Source organism: Notamacropus eugenii, chromosome 6 (genome assembly GCF_028372415.1).
Source record: "Notamacropus eugenii isolate mMacEug1 chromosome 6, mMacEug1.pri_v2, whole genome shotgun sequence".
NCBI lineage: Eukaryota > Metazoa > Chordata > Mammalia > Diprotodontia > Macropodidae > Notamacropus > Notamacropus eugenii.
The window spans coordinates 313,395,842-313,414,115 of record NC_092877.1 but is presented as its reverse complement, the minus strand read 5'-3'; the positions used below and the strand labels follow the sequence as shown (position 1 = coordinate 313,414,115).

At 38.0% G+C, this 18,274-nt stretch overlaps 1 protein-coding gene across 12 annotated transcripts in view; it reads left to right on the top strand.

The window, feature by feature from the left end:
* Window positions 1-18,274, top strand: part of FN1 (fibronectin 1) — an 82,530-nt gene that overhangs the window by 46,009 nt on the left and 18,247 nt on the right. For 3 of the 12 annotated variants that reach the window (XM_072617512.1, XM_072617507.1, XM_072617505.1), the window contains exons 22-33: window positions 2,027-2,195; window positions 2,553-2,639; window positions 4,566-4,757; window positions 6,421-6,693; window positions 7,756-7,938; window positions 10,887-10,976; window positions 13,230-13,499; window positions 13,998-14,114; window positions 14,611-14,775; window positions 15,261-15,416; window positions 16,722-16,835; window positions 17,736-18,005. In XM_072617512.1, the coding sequence (XP_072473613.1) occupies window positions 2,027-2,195; window positions 2,553-2,639; window positions 4,566-4,757; window positions 6,421-6,693; window positions 7,756-7,938; window positions 10,887-10,976; window positions 13,230-13,499; window positions 13,998-14,114; window positions 14,611-14,775; window positions 15,261-15,416; window positions 16,722-16,835; window positions 17,736-18,005 (2,086 nt within the window). The remainder of the gene's footprint in view (window positions 1-2,026; window positions 2,196-2,552; window positions 2,640-4,565; window positions 4,758-6,420; window positions 6,694-7,755; window positions 7,939-10,886; window positions 10,977-13,229; window positions 13,500-13,997; window positions 14,115-14,610; window positions 14,776-15,260; window positions 15,417-16,721; window positions 16,836-17,735; window positions 18,006-18,274) is intronic. The other 9 variants (XM_072617516.1, XM_072617511.1, XM_072617509.1 and 6 more) reach the window with 3 other exon arrangements.

Genomic DNA, 18,274 nt, shown 5'->3' with positions numbered 1-18,274 from the left:
AAATGGCTGGTTTCACATTTTGGCTTTTTTTTAAATGAAGATGGAGAGGGGAGAGTTAAATGCCAAGGAATGCTGTCATTATCATCTTCATTATCATTAACACCATCATTAAATTCTTCTTTGGAATACAAAATGTAGTAGGGATGGTGAATATAGTTGTAAGTTGGCTATAAATTGGGCTTGAATACATCTATGTAGTATTTTGGGACTTGAAAGATGCTTTGTTTATTAAATCATCAGGCATCTGAGACAGTGTATGGATCGTCATGCAGATGCTACGCCTAGTTAGGTGTCAAGAAAAAGCTTTGCAGTAGGCTGCCAGTGTGCCATCTTAGACTCTTCTCTATATAATTTTCTGGCTTTCAGAAACCTTTTTATGTAAAAAGCCTGTGCCTGTAATTAACACTAAGAAAAGCATTCATGCTGAATTCGATGTGTAAAAGGACTTTGTGCTATTCCATGAAAGTCCAAAACAATGTTGGATTCTTCACTTGTAATACATCTTTCTGTAATGGAAGGAATGATCACAGCTTCAAAGTGTTTGAGGCCAGGTATGATGCTGTACACATGTAATCCTTGCTACTAGGAAGGCTAAAGCTTGTAGATCTCAAGCTCTGGAGTACTGAGCTGAAAACGGCTAAGCCAGTTGGGTTTCCATACTAAGTCTGGCACCAATACAGTAATCCCCCAGGAGAAGGAGGCCTGGCTCAAGGTAGAAAAGCTCCTGTACCAATCAGTAATATGACTGGCCCATGATAAGCCTCTATGCTTTCAGCGTAGGCAAGATAAGGAGGACCCCACCCCCAGTCTCTGTATTCTATATCCCTAAAAAATCCTTGGGCTTTGCTTTTTTTTTTTCTCTACAAGGTACAACACCTGCTGCTGTCTCTAAACTGCATCCAAAAACTCTTCTGTTCATGAATAGGTCTCATTAAAACAGAGAGAGCCAAAGGATTTTCTGGCACATTAAATAATAATGAAATTGAAATATTTTGCATTTACGTCATATACCACCATTCACAAAGCCTTTTTCCACACACTTTACCACATTTGATCCTCAGCACTCTCCTGTAAATTAGGTATTATTATTCCCCATTTTCCAGATTAAGAAACAAATATTTAAAAAAGGGAAATGGAAAGGAAGGGGACAAGTATTTGTTAAGTGCCTACTATATGCCAGACACTGTGCTAAACCCTCTACAAATATTACCTCATGTGAGGATCAAGGATGCACAGCCAGTAAGTGATAGAGCCAGCATAAGAAACCAAGTGGATTCCCAACACAGCACTCTTTCCAAAAAAATTAGGCCCTGGGTTTTATCTGAGACTCCTCTATATCATTGCCCATAGAGTTTGGGCATGTGTCTCTCCCAGTAGGAGAGGATTATAATAACAATATGTACTTTTTAAATATTTTTTTTAGTATTTGTATATGCACTCAGGAATAGGGGCATGTGTTTAACAATTCTGGTCTAAATCCATGATTATGTTTTAATAGTTTTATATTTAGATTTTTATAAAAAGTTAAAATGGTTTACACACATTATTTCTTCGTTGAAGTCTACAATAACCTTATGAGGCAGATTGTATTCTTCATACCGATTATACATATAAGAAAACTGAAGCTAAGAGGAAGTTGTGATTTCCTATGTTTATGCTGCTACTAAGTATTGGAGGTTGCATTCAGACTAAGTCTTTTCCTGAATCAATGTTCAGTGCTTTTTCAGTTATATCCTGTTGCCTCTCATCTCATTTTCATCATTCTACTCATTATCTTCTCAACAAATAGACAAATTTCTAGCCATAACGGATAAAACAAGGTTGTTATATTTCTTGTCTAATTGTCTGTACCTTTCTGGGATTTCCCATTGGAATCATATTACATGAAGTTATATGATTTTAGATCTTTAATCAGTAACTAGAGCACTAGAACTCTAGAGCAATAGAGGAATTTCTTGATACTGGTCAATCAAAAGCCAGATAAACTAACTACTCTATTCTTTTCAACTTGCTTATCTCCTTTCAGTTGGGTGTACGACCAAGTCAAGGTGGAGAAGCTCCCCGTGAGGTGACATCAGAGTCTGGAAGCATTGTTGTATCTGGCCTAACTCCAGGGGTGGAATATGTGTATACTGTTACAGTCCTACAAGATGGTCAAGAGAAAGACGCTCCAATTGTAAAGAAAGTGGTTACACGTAAGGGGTTTTATTCTTCAGTACTGTCTTTTCTCAAAAGTAGCATGTATCCCTTTGAATCTAGTTTTATCATCATAAATGATTCTCTCCATGTTACTATCCCATTTTACAAATGGGACATTAAAATTTGCTTTATCCCCAGTGATGTTCAGCAGGATAAAGTCATGTTACCTATCTTATCACTTCAAGAAATGGTCATTTCATTCCTAGAAAGAATTTTAGTCAATAATACCAAGAGAACTGCTTCTCATAAGAAATATACTTTACAGAATATTAAGTTTTCTAAAACTTTCCCCAGTGTGCAAGCTCCAGAATTATTTGTTAATTTACAACAATTAATTTTCTTGTTTTGTATAGCACTGTCTCCACCAACCAACCTCCACTTGGATGCAAACCCTGACACTGGAATCCTGACTGTCTCCTGGGAAAGAAGCACCACCCCAGGTAAAAAGAGACTGGAAATGGTAGTAGAAGTCAAAGAAATAGTCTCCTGAGACAAGAATTTTATTCACTGCCTTCATTGCATAGGAAGGTAGGGCCAGAATTATTGCACTTTTATTTATTTTGTTAACTATCATCCAGTCGCATTTAAGTCCGATTCGGGCTGCACTCAGGAACAGGGCATACTTTTTTGATAATTCTGGTCTAAATCCATGATTATGTTTTAGTAGAGGGCTATTAGGAGAAATGGGGGTTACCCTTCGAATATCGTCTGAGGCTATTGGAAAAAAGTGCCAGGGGTAGATACGGAGAACCATAATCAGAACTGCAGAGGTTCATTTCATCTGTCTTTAATCCAAAGTGCTCCTGAGGGCTCAGAAGAGTCAGGAGGGTCATGCTTTTTGCTTAATGGCATCCACATTAGGGAAAACCAGTGTCTTTGGGTTCCACAGCTGAATAGGTTCCACTTTTCCTTAATATGAGTGGTTTGCACAGCTTCTTGATACAATTCCATCTGAAAGGCAGGAACTATTCTCTGACACTCTCTAATACTTGATGAAATGGCTCTGGACAACCTCCTTTTTCTGTTTTGCCTTAAAGTTAAGTATTATTGCAAGCATAATGGAAATGTAACTTGACATGGGATGATAAGAGCAAATTTGCAAATAATCTTCTGAAACCAAAATGATTTATGTAAGCTTTTTATTCATCCCTGAAAATTTGGTCAAGTCGATACACAAGTGTGACTTTTTTTCTTAAATGAGTTTTATTCACAAGTCTCCTAATGAGAGTGCACACACACACACACACACACACACACACACACACACACACGCAAACCATTGAGAATTAACTAGTCCACCCTCTGTTAGCATTTTGAAAAATGTCCCTTTAATTGACTTCTATAATAGGGACTTGTCTTCTATAATAAGGCAATGGAAAGGCTATATTTTGTTTTTCTTTGAAAATATGAGATAAGAAAAATTCAATGATAGTTGTTCATGTTAATTATTTTTATTCTTCCATATAGTCCTAGAAATTTTACTTTTCTACCTAAGTAAGCAACCCTAGGACATAAGAACAATCTAAAAAGTTCATTTTGTTTCTAAAATATATAAAAATGATGATGTCTTAATGTTAATGATAAAATGTATTTTAAAAAAATCAAATTATGGATATTTTTATTTCAAATCCCATCTACCATACACAAAAGGAAAAAACACATATTGTTACTTAATATTTCACTGTTGGGCAAAACAAAGGCTAAAACAAGAAAAGATGTTTTCATAGGAATTATTGACATACTTAATGATGGTGTTCCCTGCCTCACTGATATGATAGTAAGAGTGATGATACTGATTCATATTGCACTTTAAAGTCTGCAAAGTACTTTGTATAAATCAATCTCATTTGATTCTCACAACTCTCTGAGGCAGAGGCTAGGACGTTCATTTTGCAAGTGAGCAAAGTGATATACTTATACTCATAGGGTATGAAGATCAAAAAGTTAAAACTGAAAGAAACCTCAGAAGTCATCTTGTCTGATTCCCTCATTTTACAGATGAGGAAACTGAGCCCCAGAGAGGCTGAATGACTTGCCTTACATCATATAGATAGTAAGAGTCAAGAGCAGTATATATATCCATTTATGATTTCATCCATGTAGGAGGTCTTTTCATTGAAAGACACCATGGTCATTCCATGGTTTAGTAGATGGTTTCATGAGTTCTTATGGCCAAGAAAATCCATTTCCTGGGGGCTAGTCTTGTGCTGATGAACTTTGGTTGACTGGTTCTGAGACAACATGCATGCAATCTCTCCCCATGCCTTTCCAATCTGTTAGGACCCTCCAGAATTTAGACTCTGCTTGTATAGCCTCTGAAAGTAAAATACTCTTATTATTAATTGTTCCATTTTGGTTGTATTTAGACATCTCTGGGTACAGAATAACCACAACACCTACAAATGGCCGAGAGGGCTATTCTCTGGAAGAAGTGGTTCATGCAGATCAGAGTTCCTGTACTTTTGACAACCTGAGTCCTGGTCTGGAGTACAATGTCAGTGTGTACACAGTCAAAGGTGACAAGGAAAGTGTCCCCATCTCTGATACCATTATCCCAGGTAATGGCAAAACAAGTTGTAGTTGTGGCTATTGATTGCAGATGAGCAGTTTCAATAGCAGTGGGGATTCATCCCTTAATCCCCAAGGTTTATATATTTGGTATATTTGGCCTTTACCTTTTTTTCTCTACACCAAAACAAGAAATCACACCAGCTGTTTGGACAAATGCTTGCTGATGATGCAGCTTTAAATGTCTGTGCTTTCCTGGGACTCTATTTGCTCCTACAGATAGCTGATGCAGTGGCATAATTAGAGCAAATATTGGCATTAACCCTGCACTGTTTTCTAAAGTGGAAATTTTACTAAAATGTTGTTATTTGTGTATATTCAATATTCACTAAAAGTAATATGGTAAATGCATCCTATTACAACATTATTTAACAGATAGCTCTTCTCTCACATGTTTTGTAAAAATATGATAATTGCTCCCAAAACTAAGCCCTAACTTCAGCTCAGTTATTAAACAAATCAGTATCTTCAAACTTCTTAGCCTATGTATACATACATATATGTATACATATGTGTATGTATGTATTTGTATGTATGTATTTTTTTACTTTAAAATATCATGCTGGTTAAAAAGAACACCTTCAGGGTGTGATATGAAAACCAACAAGACTTTCTTGGTCAATGAAGTGAACAGGAAAATTCAAGTCGTACTGTTTAGTTTTCCTTGGCTTTGATCCATCCAAAATGAAGTTGTTACAGAGTGCCATGCACTGGACAGATATGCATGGAATGTTGCCTTTTGTAGTTTTTAGAGTATTGCTTACCAATTATAATTGATTTTGATAAATATATTAAACATAGAGGCAGCATGTGGTACTGGCTAGAGTGCTGGGCTTGAGGTCCTAAAGACTTCAGTTCACTTCTCACTTCTAATGCTGTCCAGATGTATGACAAGTCATCTAACCTCTATATAGCTCAGACAATTTCCTATTACTTATCTATTGAGTCAAAGAGGAATTGAAAGCAATACTGATGAAGCGAATTCTCACAATGAGAATTCTCCAAAAGTGATGAAATCACAGATTCTGAGCATAATTGTATAATTTGATAAAACAAAATTGTATTGAAGGTCATTATAGCCCAGACCTAACTGTTCTATGCTTACATTCATCTTTGGATGGCAAGTGTCATGAGCAAAATGCAGCATTATGGGATATGGTGTTGCTTAGAGTTTTCTATAGAAAACCTATGATCCAGCAACCTCCTTAAAAACAAAACAAGCCTTTTCCAAGCAAGCTTCATGTTACTATTCCTAAAGAGTTTGGATTTGGGTTCCATATTTTTTTTCTTTTTTTAGTAATTGATACATTGAAGATGTGATTTTGGGATTCTGGGAATAATTTTGGCTTCCTAAAGAGTTTTATTGTTTTATGAACTTATGTAGTTCAAATTGTACAGACTGGGTGGGAAACATTTTCAAAATCCATAGGAATTTAAAATAGTTTATAATATATTTTGTGCTGGAAAGAAGCCCAAAAAATGTCGATCCAGAAATCATTTTCAGATAACTTTGACAAGAGAAGTTTGCATATTACCATCATTGCTTTAGCATTCCATCAATTTTACTACTTGTCACCTGATGAACACTGCTTTATTTTTCCTCTTTTTTTGCCTCTATTTTCCTTTTGCCCTTTTTGCTTTATAACCCAATAGAGGTACCCCAACTCACTGACCTAAGCTTTGTTGATATAACCGATTCAAGCATCGGCCTGAGGTGGACCCCACTAAACGCCTCCACCATTATTGGGTACCGCATCACAGTAGTTGCGGCAGGAGAAGGTATCCCTATTTTTGAAGATTTTGTGGACTCCTCAGTAGGATACTACACAGTTACAGGGCTGGAGCCTGGCATTGACTATGACATCAGCGTTATCACTCTCATTAATGGCGGAGAGAGTGCCCCTACCACTCTGACACAACAAACGGGTGAATTTTGAAAACTTCTGTGTTTAAGACATGGATGGTGTTGCATGCTGGTACCAGCTGCTTTGGTCAAAGATTTGGCAGTTTCAAAGGAGAACCAAATCATTTGCCAAAATTGAAAAGAAGGGTGAATATGTATTTGGTAAAGTGGACTAGAAAGAGAGGAGAGGCAGAAGATAGTATCAGATTTGGTATATTTAAAATGAATTAAGTTAGATTCCATTTGGAACTATGTAGAGTAACAAAATATATCTGATGCTTTTTATGCCTGAAGGAGAAAATTAGTTATATTTGCATATTTCATACTGCTCATTATAAACCTGAGTCCTGGGCTCCTAGATGAGCGTTGCTGAGAATCCTAAACCTGCTTCCAGATGACTGTTTTCTGCATATATTGGTCTGTTCTCCTCTCTGCTCCCCAGAAAGGTTCTGTGAAGTCTCTTTTCACATTGGCTGAGTCAAAGAACACATTTACTGCCTCTTTTGAAAGAAAACCACTCTTTAATCAAAGGCTAGTGACAAGCATGCAACACTGTAAAGGTTCTCTGCTATGCATGGTTAAAAAAAACACATGCTGAGAACCTCTTTGCATGAGTAGAACCCACTGACTCAGAAAATATAGCCGTACCAGTAGCTGTAGATGGAACAGTCATGGGCACATACAGTATACTCTTCTCTTTCTTTCTATGTGCATGCATTTGTATTTGGAAGTCCTGCTCTGTCTCTTTTTGCTGTGTGGCAACTTAAGCCTCTCTTAGCCTTGGGTTCAATTGTGTCTCCAATGGCACCGATAATGTACTTGAAATTTGTTATTGTCTTTGTAAAATAGGTAAAAGTCATGTTCTAAATATCAAAGATGGCAGAAAGGTTAAAGAAGCCTAACAGTATTCTGTGTGTGGTTATAACAGTAGTGGGAAATTATGTAGATTTAAAAAGCGTTTGCATGACTCTGACTGTTGTTTTACCTTTTTTGCATGAAATAGTGGGTTTTTCGTCTTCTTTGTAATTTCTTATCAATTAGATTCCATTCTCCAATTTAACTTCTTCTTCCTTATCCAAACTTAGCTGTTCCTCCTCCCACTGACCTGCGATTCACCAATGTTGGCCCAGACACCATGCGTGTGACGTGGGCTCCACCACCATCTATTGAACTGACTAACCTAGTGGTACGATATTCACCTGTGAAAAATGAGGAAGATGTGGCAGAGTTGACCATTTCCCCTTCAGATAACATGGTGGTTCTAACAAGTAAGTGATTCAATTGAGCCATCTAAGAAAACCTGGTCCAGAACATATTGAATATGTTACTAACATCCCCATATAATTGTAATTAAAAGCAAGAAATTTGTTAGAATGCTTACAAATTCAACTCTCAGATCCAAGCAGATAATTATATGAATCTTTATGTGTGTATATGGCTTTCCTGGTATGACTTTGATTACATTGGCATAGCTTCTTTGTGGATAACGTTGGTAGTAAGGACCTAAGATAGAAACCAAAGAAACACGTGCAACTCAAATTAATGTTGGAATGAATTATGGAAGATTTGAACCAAATGTTTTCGGAAGATCTAAACTATTGTCATCACATCCATTTTATTAAGATAAAAATGTGTCATTGGGCCATATGTTTAGCACTTGAAAACTCAGAATGAACTTTTTAGAAGGACAAAATGAGTGATTGCTTGATGTAGTAAGACATTTCTTTGCTTATTTTAAAGAAAGAATAGTCATTTAAATTCAGACTGTGAATTTAAATTCAGTGAGCATCTGTTAGCTAGATATTTCAGGAGAGTAAGAACTCAAAAAAGTAGCACTTTGAAAAACTGACTTCTAGAGGCAGTATGTTTTTTCTGGTCTAAACCCTCATAAAATAAAAATAAATATAACTTGCTAGGAAATGAGAAGTTATAAAAAATAATTAACTAACCCCTAATAAGGGTTGTTAATAAAGGTTAAAGAGCTACAAAATATATACCTATATACACATATATACACACATATATGTATGTTTTGGTTATAATTATATATAATGTTTTGGTATATAATTATATTTTATTGTTCAGTCATTTCAGTCACATCCAGCTCTTCATGACCCCATTTGGGGTTTTCTTGGCAAAGATACTGAAGTGGTTTGCCGTTTCCTTCTCCAACTCATTTTACAGATGGGGAACTGAGGCAAACAGGGTTAATTATACGTGGGGGTATGTGTGTATCTAATTATAACTGAAACTACCACTTGAACTGAAGAAAGTTTAACTTCCAGGCAAGTGACAAAGATAATACTGTCTTTTATATTTCCAGTATAGTTAGAGATGGACATTTTCTCTTCTTCTCTCCATCATGGTCCTTTCCTATTAATTCCTTTGATAATGGCTGAGTTGAAGAACCAGTTGGTATTTTGGGGGGGCCTTTGTTTTAGTGAAGAAAGGATCATTGAAGAGCACTGTAGCCTTATTTGTTTTCATATGGTTGAGAAGTATCACTTAATCACAGGCTAGGGATGCAATGCTGAATGAGCTCTATATCATGAATGGTGGTAAACAACATGCTGGGGAAATCTGCTTAGTATTGTTGTAAAAACACCCTCAGGTTTTCCATGTCTAAGAGAGAAAATGCATTTACATATATATATGTGGCTTTTCCTCTCCCACTGGTACACAGTGGTGGCACTTTTTTAGCATACTCTGAAAGTACTTTGTAACCCAGCACATCACTGCCAAATCTCTTCCTAACTGATATTTCAGAATAAACACCTGGAATAAGTGAGAGGTACATATAGGAATCCCACCACGGATCTTAGCAGTAGGTGAAGCTTCAAGATATCTTACATTTTTTAGGCATACATGGTATTATTAACCCACATTTTGTTGATGAGGCCTGGTGATATTAGATGTGGCTAGAGGGATGGGGCAATGGTAGATAGAAGAGGGCTAGTCATGGAATCATCAGACTGAAAGAAGGAAGGAACCTCAGGAATCATGGAGGTCAACCCAGTCTTGGGGATGGGAAGTGGTAAAAAGCCATGTATGGGGCTTTTTCAGATCTAACTAGCTTCCTTAGAAGTTCAACTCAGTCTTTACTTCCTACGTGAACATTTTCCTGATCTCTTCAGATATTAAGCCCCTCATTAAAATTATCTACTATTTATTTTCTACATGTATATAAACGTATTGTCTTCTTCGGTAGAAGGCAAGGGTAGAAACTTGAAGATAGGAATTATTTTATTTTTGTCTTTGCATGAATAGTGTCTAATGCAGTGACTGGCTCATAGTAGGCCCTAAATAAATTCTTTATGGATGGAACAATTGTTCCATTGAAATCAATTTAATTAATTTACCTAAAGTGCTGCCTTGAGTAAGTAACAAGAGTCAGGAACTCCTGCTTCCTCATACAGTATCTATCATAACATGCAGGACCCTTATTCCAGGAACACATTAGCCCAGAATGTTGTGAAAGGTCATAATGGAGTAGAGATCACACGGCCTGTTCCTCAGGCCCCACTTAGATATGTTCAAAACAAAAACCAGAAAAGGTGCCATCAGTGGCCTCAAAGACAGTAGGATCTGGATTCAGGTCCCATCTCTGACACATACTGGCCAAGTGATCCTGGGCAACCACTGAACCTCCCACTGCCTTATGTAGCTGTCTAAGACTATAAGTTGGAGAGGTGTCAACCTGCATTGGTAAAGAGAGTGCCTTCCTCTAGAAGTTGCCTATACCAAGGAAAACACAGGTAGAAACTCTGTTCCTATTTTCAATATAATATGGCATCTCTCCTTTACCATCCCACCCCTCTCCCTATAAAATGGCTTAAAAAAGAGAAAACCAAGTGAATCCCAGTGGTCTGTTGCTTCTGGGGTTAGTCTTAACTCCTTCAGAGTCAGGTTTCTTCTGGAAAAGATCATGTGGCTTAGTTACTGGGTGATAAGGATGCTGTGCCTTTGCTGGAGCATATCTCCCTTCCCATGGTGCATGGCTACATACACTCCAAAATGGTGCCAGGGGAGATAAGCTTCCCCTCTTCCAAATACTTCCAAAGCCAATGTCATGTACAAAAAGACCTGATCTGCTCTATATTAGATGGGAGAATGGGTCAAGGATTTGTTCTCTCATCCACTGAAATGGTCCAAGGAATATTTATGATGTCTATGTTTTCAAACTCAAAGCTGAAAATGGTCTTTTTCTACTCTTCAGATCTCCTTCCTGGTACTGAGTATTTGGTCAGTGTTTCCAGCGTTTATGAACAACATGAGAGTATACCTCTTAAAGGAAGGCAGAAAACAGGTGGGTCATATTGGCAAGGTTTGAACTCCTTGAGTTTGGCAGATTGCTGGCTCCCACCAATGTCACATTAACAAAATCAATTGATTTGTTACTATTACTACTTGGTTGTTGTTTTTGTAATCAATATTACCACTGTGGATAGAAAAGACTTCTTGCCAAATAATTCTTAAATCCCTTTGGGCTAACAGAGTAAGTCCAGAATAGTTCTGTCTCCTGAGAGGGCTGTCAATGATAAGCAATTACAAAAAGCTAATTATTTATCTTTTCTCTTAAGATCTCGAGAAAAGTTTTTATAATCCTTCTTGTTGACCAAATCAGCATTTATAATTCCCTTCATCAGAAAGTTCTTTCTGGTGACTAACCTGATTCTCCATCTTTTCCCTCTTGTTCTTTCTTTAGTAAAAATATGAGCTCTTTATTTCCCTTCATCTGCCTGAAGATCTAGCACCCTTCTCTTCACCAAATTAAATGTTCCTTTAACTGTGTGCAGGTGGGATTTATTTCAATTTGTCATGATCAAGTTCAAAGACTATATTGTCTTCTCCTAAACATGAGCTCTTTTTTCATCACTTTTAGTTACAAAATACAGTACATGGTTTGGTATAGGTAAAATGTTTCAAGTCAATACAATCACAAATTATAAATGCTACAAAAGTTCTTTTGAGATCTTCTCCCCCAATCCTTGATTTTGTAGAATAGAAAACTGAAGTCCAGGGAGTTTTGGAGACTTGGACTTATAACAATGGGCAGACTTTGCAAGAGTCTGAGTTTTGAACTCAAAAAATCATAGGATTTTAAAATTACAAGGGATCTTAGAGTTGGCCCTCAGGAAAGAGATTTTTAAAAGGCAAAGAAACTTACTGAAACCAGAAGGCTATCTAGAAAAAAAGACAAAAACTCAAGTCTCCAAGTCCAGTGTTCTTTCTACTGTACAATGGTTCTTCTACCAGTTTTTTGCACTGAATAGGAGAATAGACATCAGGGTGAAGACCTTAGGCAATGCTTTTCTTCTTCTAAATTAGTGTTTCCTAGTAGAACTTTACTATTTACTTTTTGAGGTTAATTTCCAGCATATTAGATATACCCATATTCAACTGTGAATGAATAAATACATCCCAGAGATAGGTGGAAATGATTTTGGAGTTATCTATTGATGGGATTACTTTATGGTTGCCTATATATGAGTTAAGGCCTTGAAGTTTATTTATTACATATTTTTCTCCCTAGACTTTAACCTTCTACCTTCCCTGTTACTATAGAGGGCAACACCATGCTCCTAGTCCCCCAGATTTGTGACCTGAATGTTATCCTGAATTCTTCACTATCTCTCTCACTCCCCTGCCCAATATCCAAGCCTGTTGATTTCACCTTTACAAAATCTCTTAAATAGCCACACACACACACACACACACACACACACACACACACACACACACTTTTCTCTCCTTTGATACTACCACCCCTGTAGTGCAGACCCTCATCACTTCACAACTGGATTACTGCAATAGCTGCTGATAGAGTCTGCCTTTTTCCAGCCTTTCCCCACTCTAGTCCATTCTCCACTTATCCATTAAAGTGATTCTTCTAAAGCACAAGTCACCTGTGACTCCCCTTCTTAATTTACTCCAGTCTCTTCCTGTTGCCTCCAGGAGCAAATACAAAATACACTGGCATTCAAAGCCCTTCACAACCTGACCCCCTCCTGCCTTTCCTGCCTTCTTATATCTTACTTCCCAGACATACTCTGCAATCCAGTGACACTGGCCTCCTGACTGTTCCCTGAACAAGATGCTCCACCTTTCAGCTCTGGGCATTTTCTTTAGATATCCCCCATGCTTGCAATGCTCTTCCTCCTCCACTCTGATTACTGTCCTCCCTGGCTTCCTCTAAGTCTCAACTAAAATTCCACTTCTACAGGAAACCTTCCCTAACCACTTTTAATTCTAGTGCCTTTCCTGTGTTGCTATTTATCCTGTATTTAGTTCACTTTGTATGTATTTGTTTCCATGTTGTCTACCCATTACATTACAAGCTCCTCAAGGGCAGGGACAGTCTTTAGTCTCATTTTGTATCTCCAGGACTTAGTCCAGGCCCTGGCACTTAGTAGGTACTTAATAAATATTTATGGAGTGAGTTTTATATCATTTTCATTCCATTGATCATATCTAGAATATCATTACTGTGTTAATGAGGTTACTTGGTTGCACTCTTTCTCCCTTCTTGAATTCTTTCTTTGTCTCGGTGGAAAAACAGGTCTTGATTCCCCAACTGGCATTGACTTTTCTGATATCACTGCCAACTCCTTCACTGTCCATTGGATGTCTCCACGAGCCCCCAACACTGGCTACAGGATTCGCCACCATCCTGAACATGCTAGTGGAAGACCTCGTGAGGACCGGGTTCCACCATCACGGAACTCTATCACACTTACAAACCTGAATCCAGGCACAGAATATGTGATCAGCATTGTATCTGTCAATGGCAGAGAGGAAAGTGCCCCCTTGGTTGGCCAACAATCAACAGGTAAGCTACTTCCTGAATTGTAGATAAACTCAGAAGGTTGCCCTATATTATGTGGTGTTTTCTGTGAGATGGGTTTTTGTCTTCTATGCCTCACCCTGTTTGACAAAGGGTAGAGGTAGGGAGTGGAGATGGAAAACTGTTTGGATTATCCCAAGAAGTTTGTAGAGTGAATTTTTATGTAGGTATTTATGCACACAAGCAAAGCATCTAGCTTTATTTAAAATTGAGGTCTGAATGGGAAATTTGCTGTGTTTTTAAGTTGTCCTTAAGAATAATTCTCATAGATTTAAATTTTGTGATAGTTTACACATTTGTTTCATCACACTTTTAGTAGATTGCTTGACTCTGAATTCATTTTTAATCATACATCCATGTGTAAGAGTTCTGAAAAATGTATGTTGGGATTGTCATTAAGGTATTTGCAAACTTACATAATGATAAACCTCAGTAGTACTTGAAACTAATGGAAATGGAACTTTTTTTCCAATTATTTCTCAGTTTCTGATGTTCCAAGGGACCTTGAAGTTATTGCCACTACCCCAAATAGCCTGCTTATTAGTTGGGATGCACCTGCAGTTACAGTCAGATATTATAGAATCACCTATGGTGAAACAGGTAAGATAACAAAATAGTATCTATTTCATTCATACTTATGGTAATAATTATGATCCAATGTTCTTCCACTCCCTAATCCAAACTCAATGCTAGAGTTCTAAAACATAAAATTCTTATCATCTCCCTTAGTTTGGATGGAATGAACTATAATTAGCTGGGTAGCTAAGCAGTGCAATGGATAGAACACTGGACCTGGAGTCAGGAAGATCTGAGTTCAAATCCAGCCTCAGACACTCACTAGCTGTGTGACCTTGGAAAAGTCTGTTTGCCTCAGTTTCCTCATCTAGAAAATGAGCTGTGGAAGAAAATGACAAACCCCTTTAGTATCTTTGCTAAGAAAACCCCAAATGGGGTCAGGAATAGTCAGACAACTGAACAACCACAAAAATAATTACCTACTCTTTAAAAGTGAATGAGTAAAGTATACTTCAATGTTTTCTCTTTGAAATATTTGTCCATCTGATTTTAGCCCCTAACATGTCCTTTGTTTCTACAGGAGGAAATAGCCCTGTGCAGGAGTTCACTGTGCCTGGTACCAAATCTACTGCCACCATCACTGGCCTTAAGCCTGGAGTAGATTACACCATCACTGTGTATGCAGTAACCGGTCGTGGAGACAGTCCAGCCAGCAGCAAACCTGTGACCATTTCATACCGAACAGGTAGATGCAAACCGTTCTAGGGCTGCTGCAGATTTATTTCTACAGAGGATAGCCCCAGTTTTTCTTTTGACCTCATTTTCTCCTAAGCCATCAATCTGAGAGCCACTGTGTTAACTTTCTTGAAAAGTAAAGCCAATCCATAAGACCATGTGAGACGGGAGGAAAGAGAACCTTGAAGTTGAAGTTAATGTAAATAAAGCAGGAGAACCGTTAGTTTGAATGTGCTTTGTGTGTAGATTATGGTTCTACCAGGAAAAAATCAGATTTAATGGCTTTGATTTCTTGAACTCCAAGGTCATCTGTTCACAAATAATCTGAACTCCTTGCCATATTTTTCTCCAAGGGGCCTGAGGAAAGGAGAAGGCCCATAGCTGAGCAAGTGTCGTTAAATCAGGTCATTTTGAGGGTTATGATGCCAAGGTGCAAATTCACCTTGTCCTCTTATGGGCTTTCCTGACTTATCTTTGTTGCTTTTTTTTTTCTAGAAATTGATAAACCGTCCCAAATGCAAGTGACTGATGTGCAGGATAATAGCATCAGTGTGAGATGGCTCCCTTCAAATTCCCCAGTTACTGGTTACAGAGTGACCACTGCTCCCAAAAACGGCCCCGGACCATCTAAAACCAAAACAACAGGCCCAGGTAAGAGCAGTCTCAATTTCTTATTCAACAAGATAAAGATTGGAGAGTCAGTCTTTATTATTTTCTTAAAATAAATAACTGTCATTAGTTCAATTAAATTGGACATACATTTATTGGGCAATTATCATATGCAAAGTGCTGTGGTAAGCCCTGAAGAATACAAAGATGTAGCCTCTTCTCTCTAGATACATAGAATTATAAGATTTAGACTTGGAGGGAACCTTAGGGATTATCCTGTTCAACCTCCTTATTTTATGGGTAGCCTACATAGTGATCCCCAAGGTCACACAGTAGGGAGGTAGCAGAGTTGGGGTTGGATCTAGATCTTCAGACTCGAAATCCAGTATCTTTCACACTGTAGCGTGTCATCACATAACTGAGTATGTTCATTCATAAGGAAAAAGTTCATTCTTCTTACCATTCTACGCCACAGTGATGGTGTGAGGATGCTATGTGCATTCCTCTTTCCACGTGGATAATTCATTTTAGGAATATAAACATTTTTAATAGTATAAGACCCACTTAATAGATTGTCAAGACCTCCACACCAAGAGCAAAGGAAAGTATTCCTTAGGAAAATATAAATGTATGTTTTTTGTGGGGGGAAGATATCTTTGTCTTTTGTCTTTGTACCTCCAGCACATAAGCACTTAATGCTGACTAGATTGGATTAGCCAGCTTCTTGACCCTGGCCAGAATATCCCAGCCCTATATTTATGTGCTCTGGATGTGAAGACCCTGAGCTCAAATCTGGCCTCAGATATTTACTAGCTGTGTGACTCTGGGCAAGTCACTTAACCCCATTTGCCTCAGTTTCCTCACCTGTAAAATGAGCTGGAGAAGGAAATGGCAAATCATTCCAGTATCTGCCAGGAATACCCTAAATGGAGTTATGAAAAGTCAGCACAATTCAACAACATATTTATGTGCTATATTAAATCAGGACCTGAAAGGACCATCTGGAAAGTTACATCAGTACTCATTATTCAAAAGTTAGTTAGGTTCTCACCTTCCTTAACTGGTTTAACAATGAACTATTAGACATAATTCTCCAATAACATATGCATATGTCAATGGGGTTAAGAAATGAAAATGCTCGTTCAAACTCCCGTTGGATGATGGGATCACATAGGACAATTTTCCACCACTCTGCCCCTTTTCTTTTTCACTCTGATGCCAGATTTTCCTGCTCTGTCCCTGTGGAGTAGGGTGTTTGTCAATTTTTTAATGGCAAAGCAGACATTTACATTATGTCTCATAATACTTTACTTACATATGAGTCTTATGTTAACTTTTTCTTTTCAGATGAAACAGAAATGACCATTGAGGGACTGCAGCCCACAGTGGAGTACGTGGTTAGCGTCTATGCTCAGAATCAAAATGGAGAGAGTCAGCCTCTGGTTCAGACGGCAGTCACTAGTATGTATCTTACTTGTTTTTCATTTTCAAAGGTAAAACTCTGTCTTTAGGCGTCCCACAGTCCCATGAACATCTCTGCTGCTAGAACAACTGTCTGCTGTTCACATCTTCGCACCAATCCCTCAGCAGACAATTTTCCTTTTCAGTGGCATAGCGGTATGCTTATGGGGGAAACTCGCCAAACCGCCATACTTAGGTGCTATGCTTCAGATTCCTTTTGCTCAGATGGCCTTGGCAGAATGTGATTTGGCTTTAGCAAATCTACAAAATGGTTTTTTGTTTTTTTGTTTTTGCCAGGACCTCATTTTCTATGTCTGGATGGTAAAAATTGAGTATGTGTGCTCCTCCCTCCATTTACCAGTAAAATGTAGTAAACTTCGTAGTAAAAGGTGAAATATGTCTTAGGCGATATCACTGAAAATATCCAGTAGAGGGGGGGTAAAGAACAGGTGTTGGAGAAATATATGAGTCTAAAACTCACTCTGGAAATCATCTTTACCATCCTCAAGGCATGGAAAATGTTGGTCTGTAAAACTAACATCACACTGCAGAAAAGAAAGAATGAAATAAGAAGAATTATTACTTTGGAATTACAAGATACATAAAATCCCAGTTGTGGGCCCATTTTGCGGGGTGTCTGAGTTTCTCATCCTTGTGCACCTGGCTTTTGTTTTAGTTTTAAAGGGTAACAATTTTTTTTTATTCTTTAAGTCAGAAAAATGAAGAATTTAATCTTTTCAGAAATTCTTGAGTAATATTCCATTTAATTAATAGTGATTTGTTTGATTGGAGTTAATTAGTAAGAGGAAATGGTACCTTCAAAACTGCTTTGCATGTTATAAAATGCTTATCTCCCTACTTGCTTTTCCCATAACCTCTCACCATTAATTTGCCTAACAGACATTGATCGCCCTAAAGGACTGGCATTCACTGATGTGGATGTTGATTCCATCAAAATTGCTTGGGAAAGCCCACAGGGGCAAGTTTCCAGGTATAGGGTGACCTACTCAAGCCCTGAGGATGGAATCCATGAGCTATTTCCCGCCCCTGATGGTGAAGAAGACACAGCAGAACTGCAGGGCCTCAGGCCGGGGTCTGAGTACACAGTCAGTGTTGTTGCCTTGCACGATGATATGGAGAGCCAGCCCCTGATTGGAACCCAGTCCACAGGTATACCTTTCATTGTACCACTCAGGTGGTCATGGGAACAGTGGCTTTATGCCCTGCTAACTGAAAGATACTGCCGTAAATTACTGGTACCCATCTCAGGATTTAAAAAATAAAATTTAAAATTTAAAAAACCCTCCTGCAAGAACAGAAATTGAATGTTTCCTCTTTGGACAAGTAAGTAGTGGCCTCCTGGGATACTTAGGTGAGGTCAAAAACAAATAGGCCTAATACAAGGAAATCTCAGAAATGCATGGCTTGTGCACAAGACC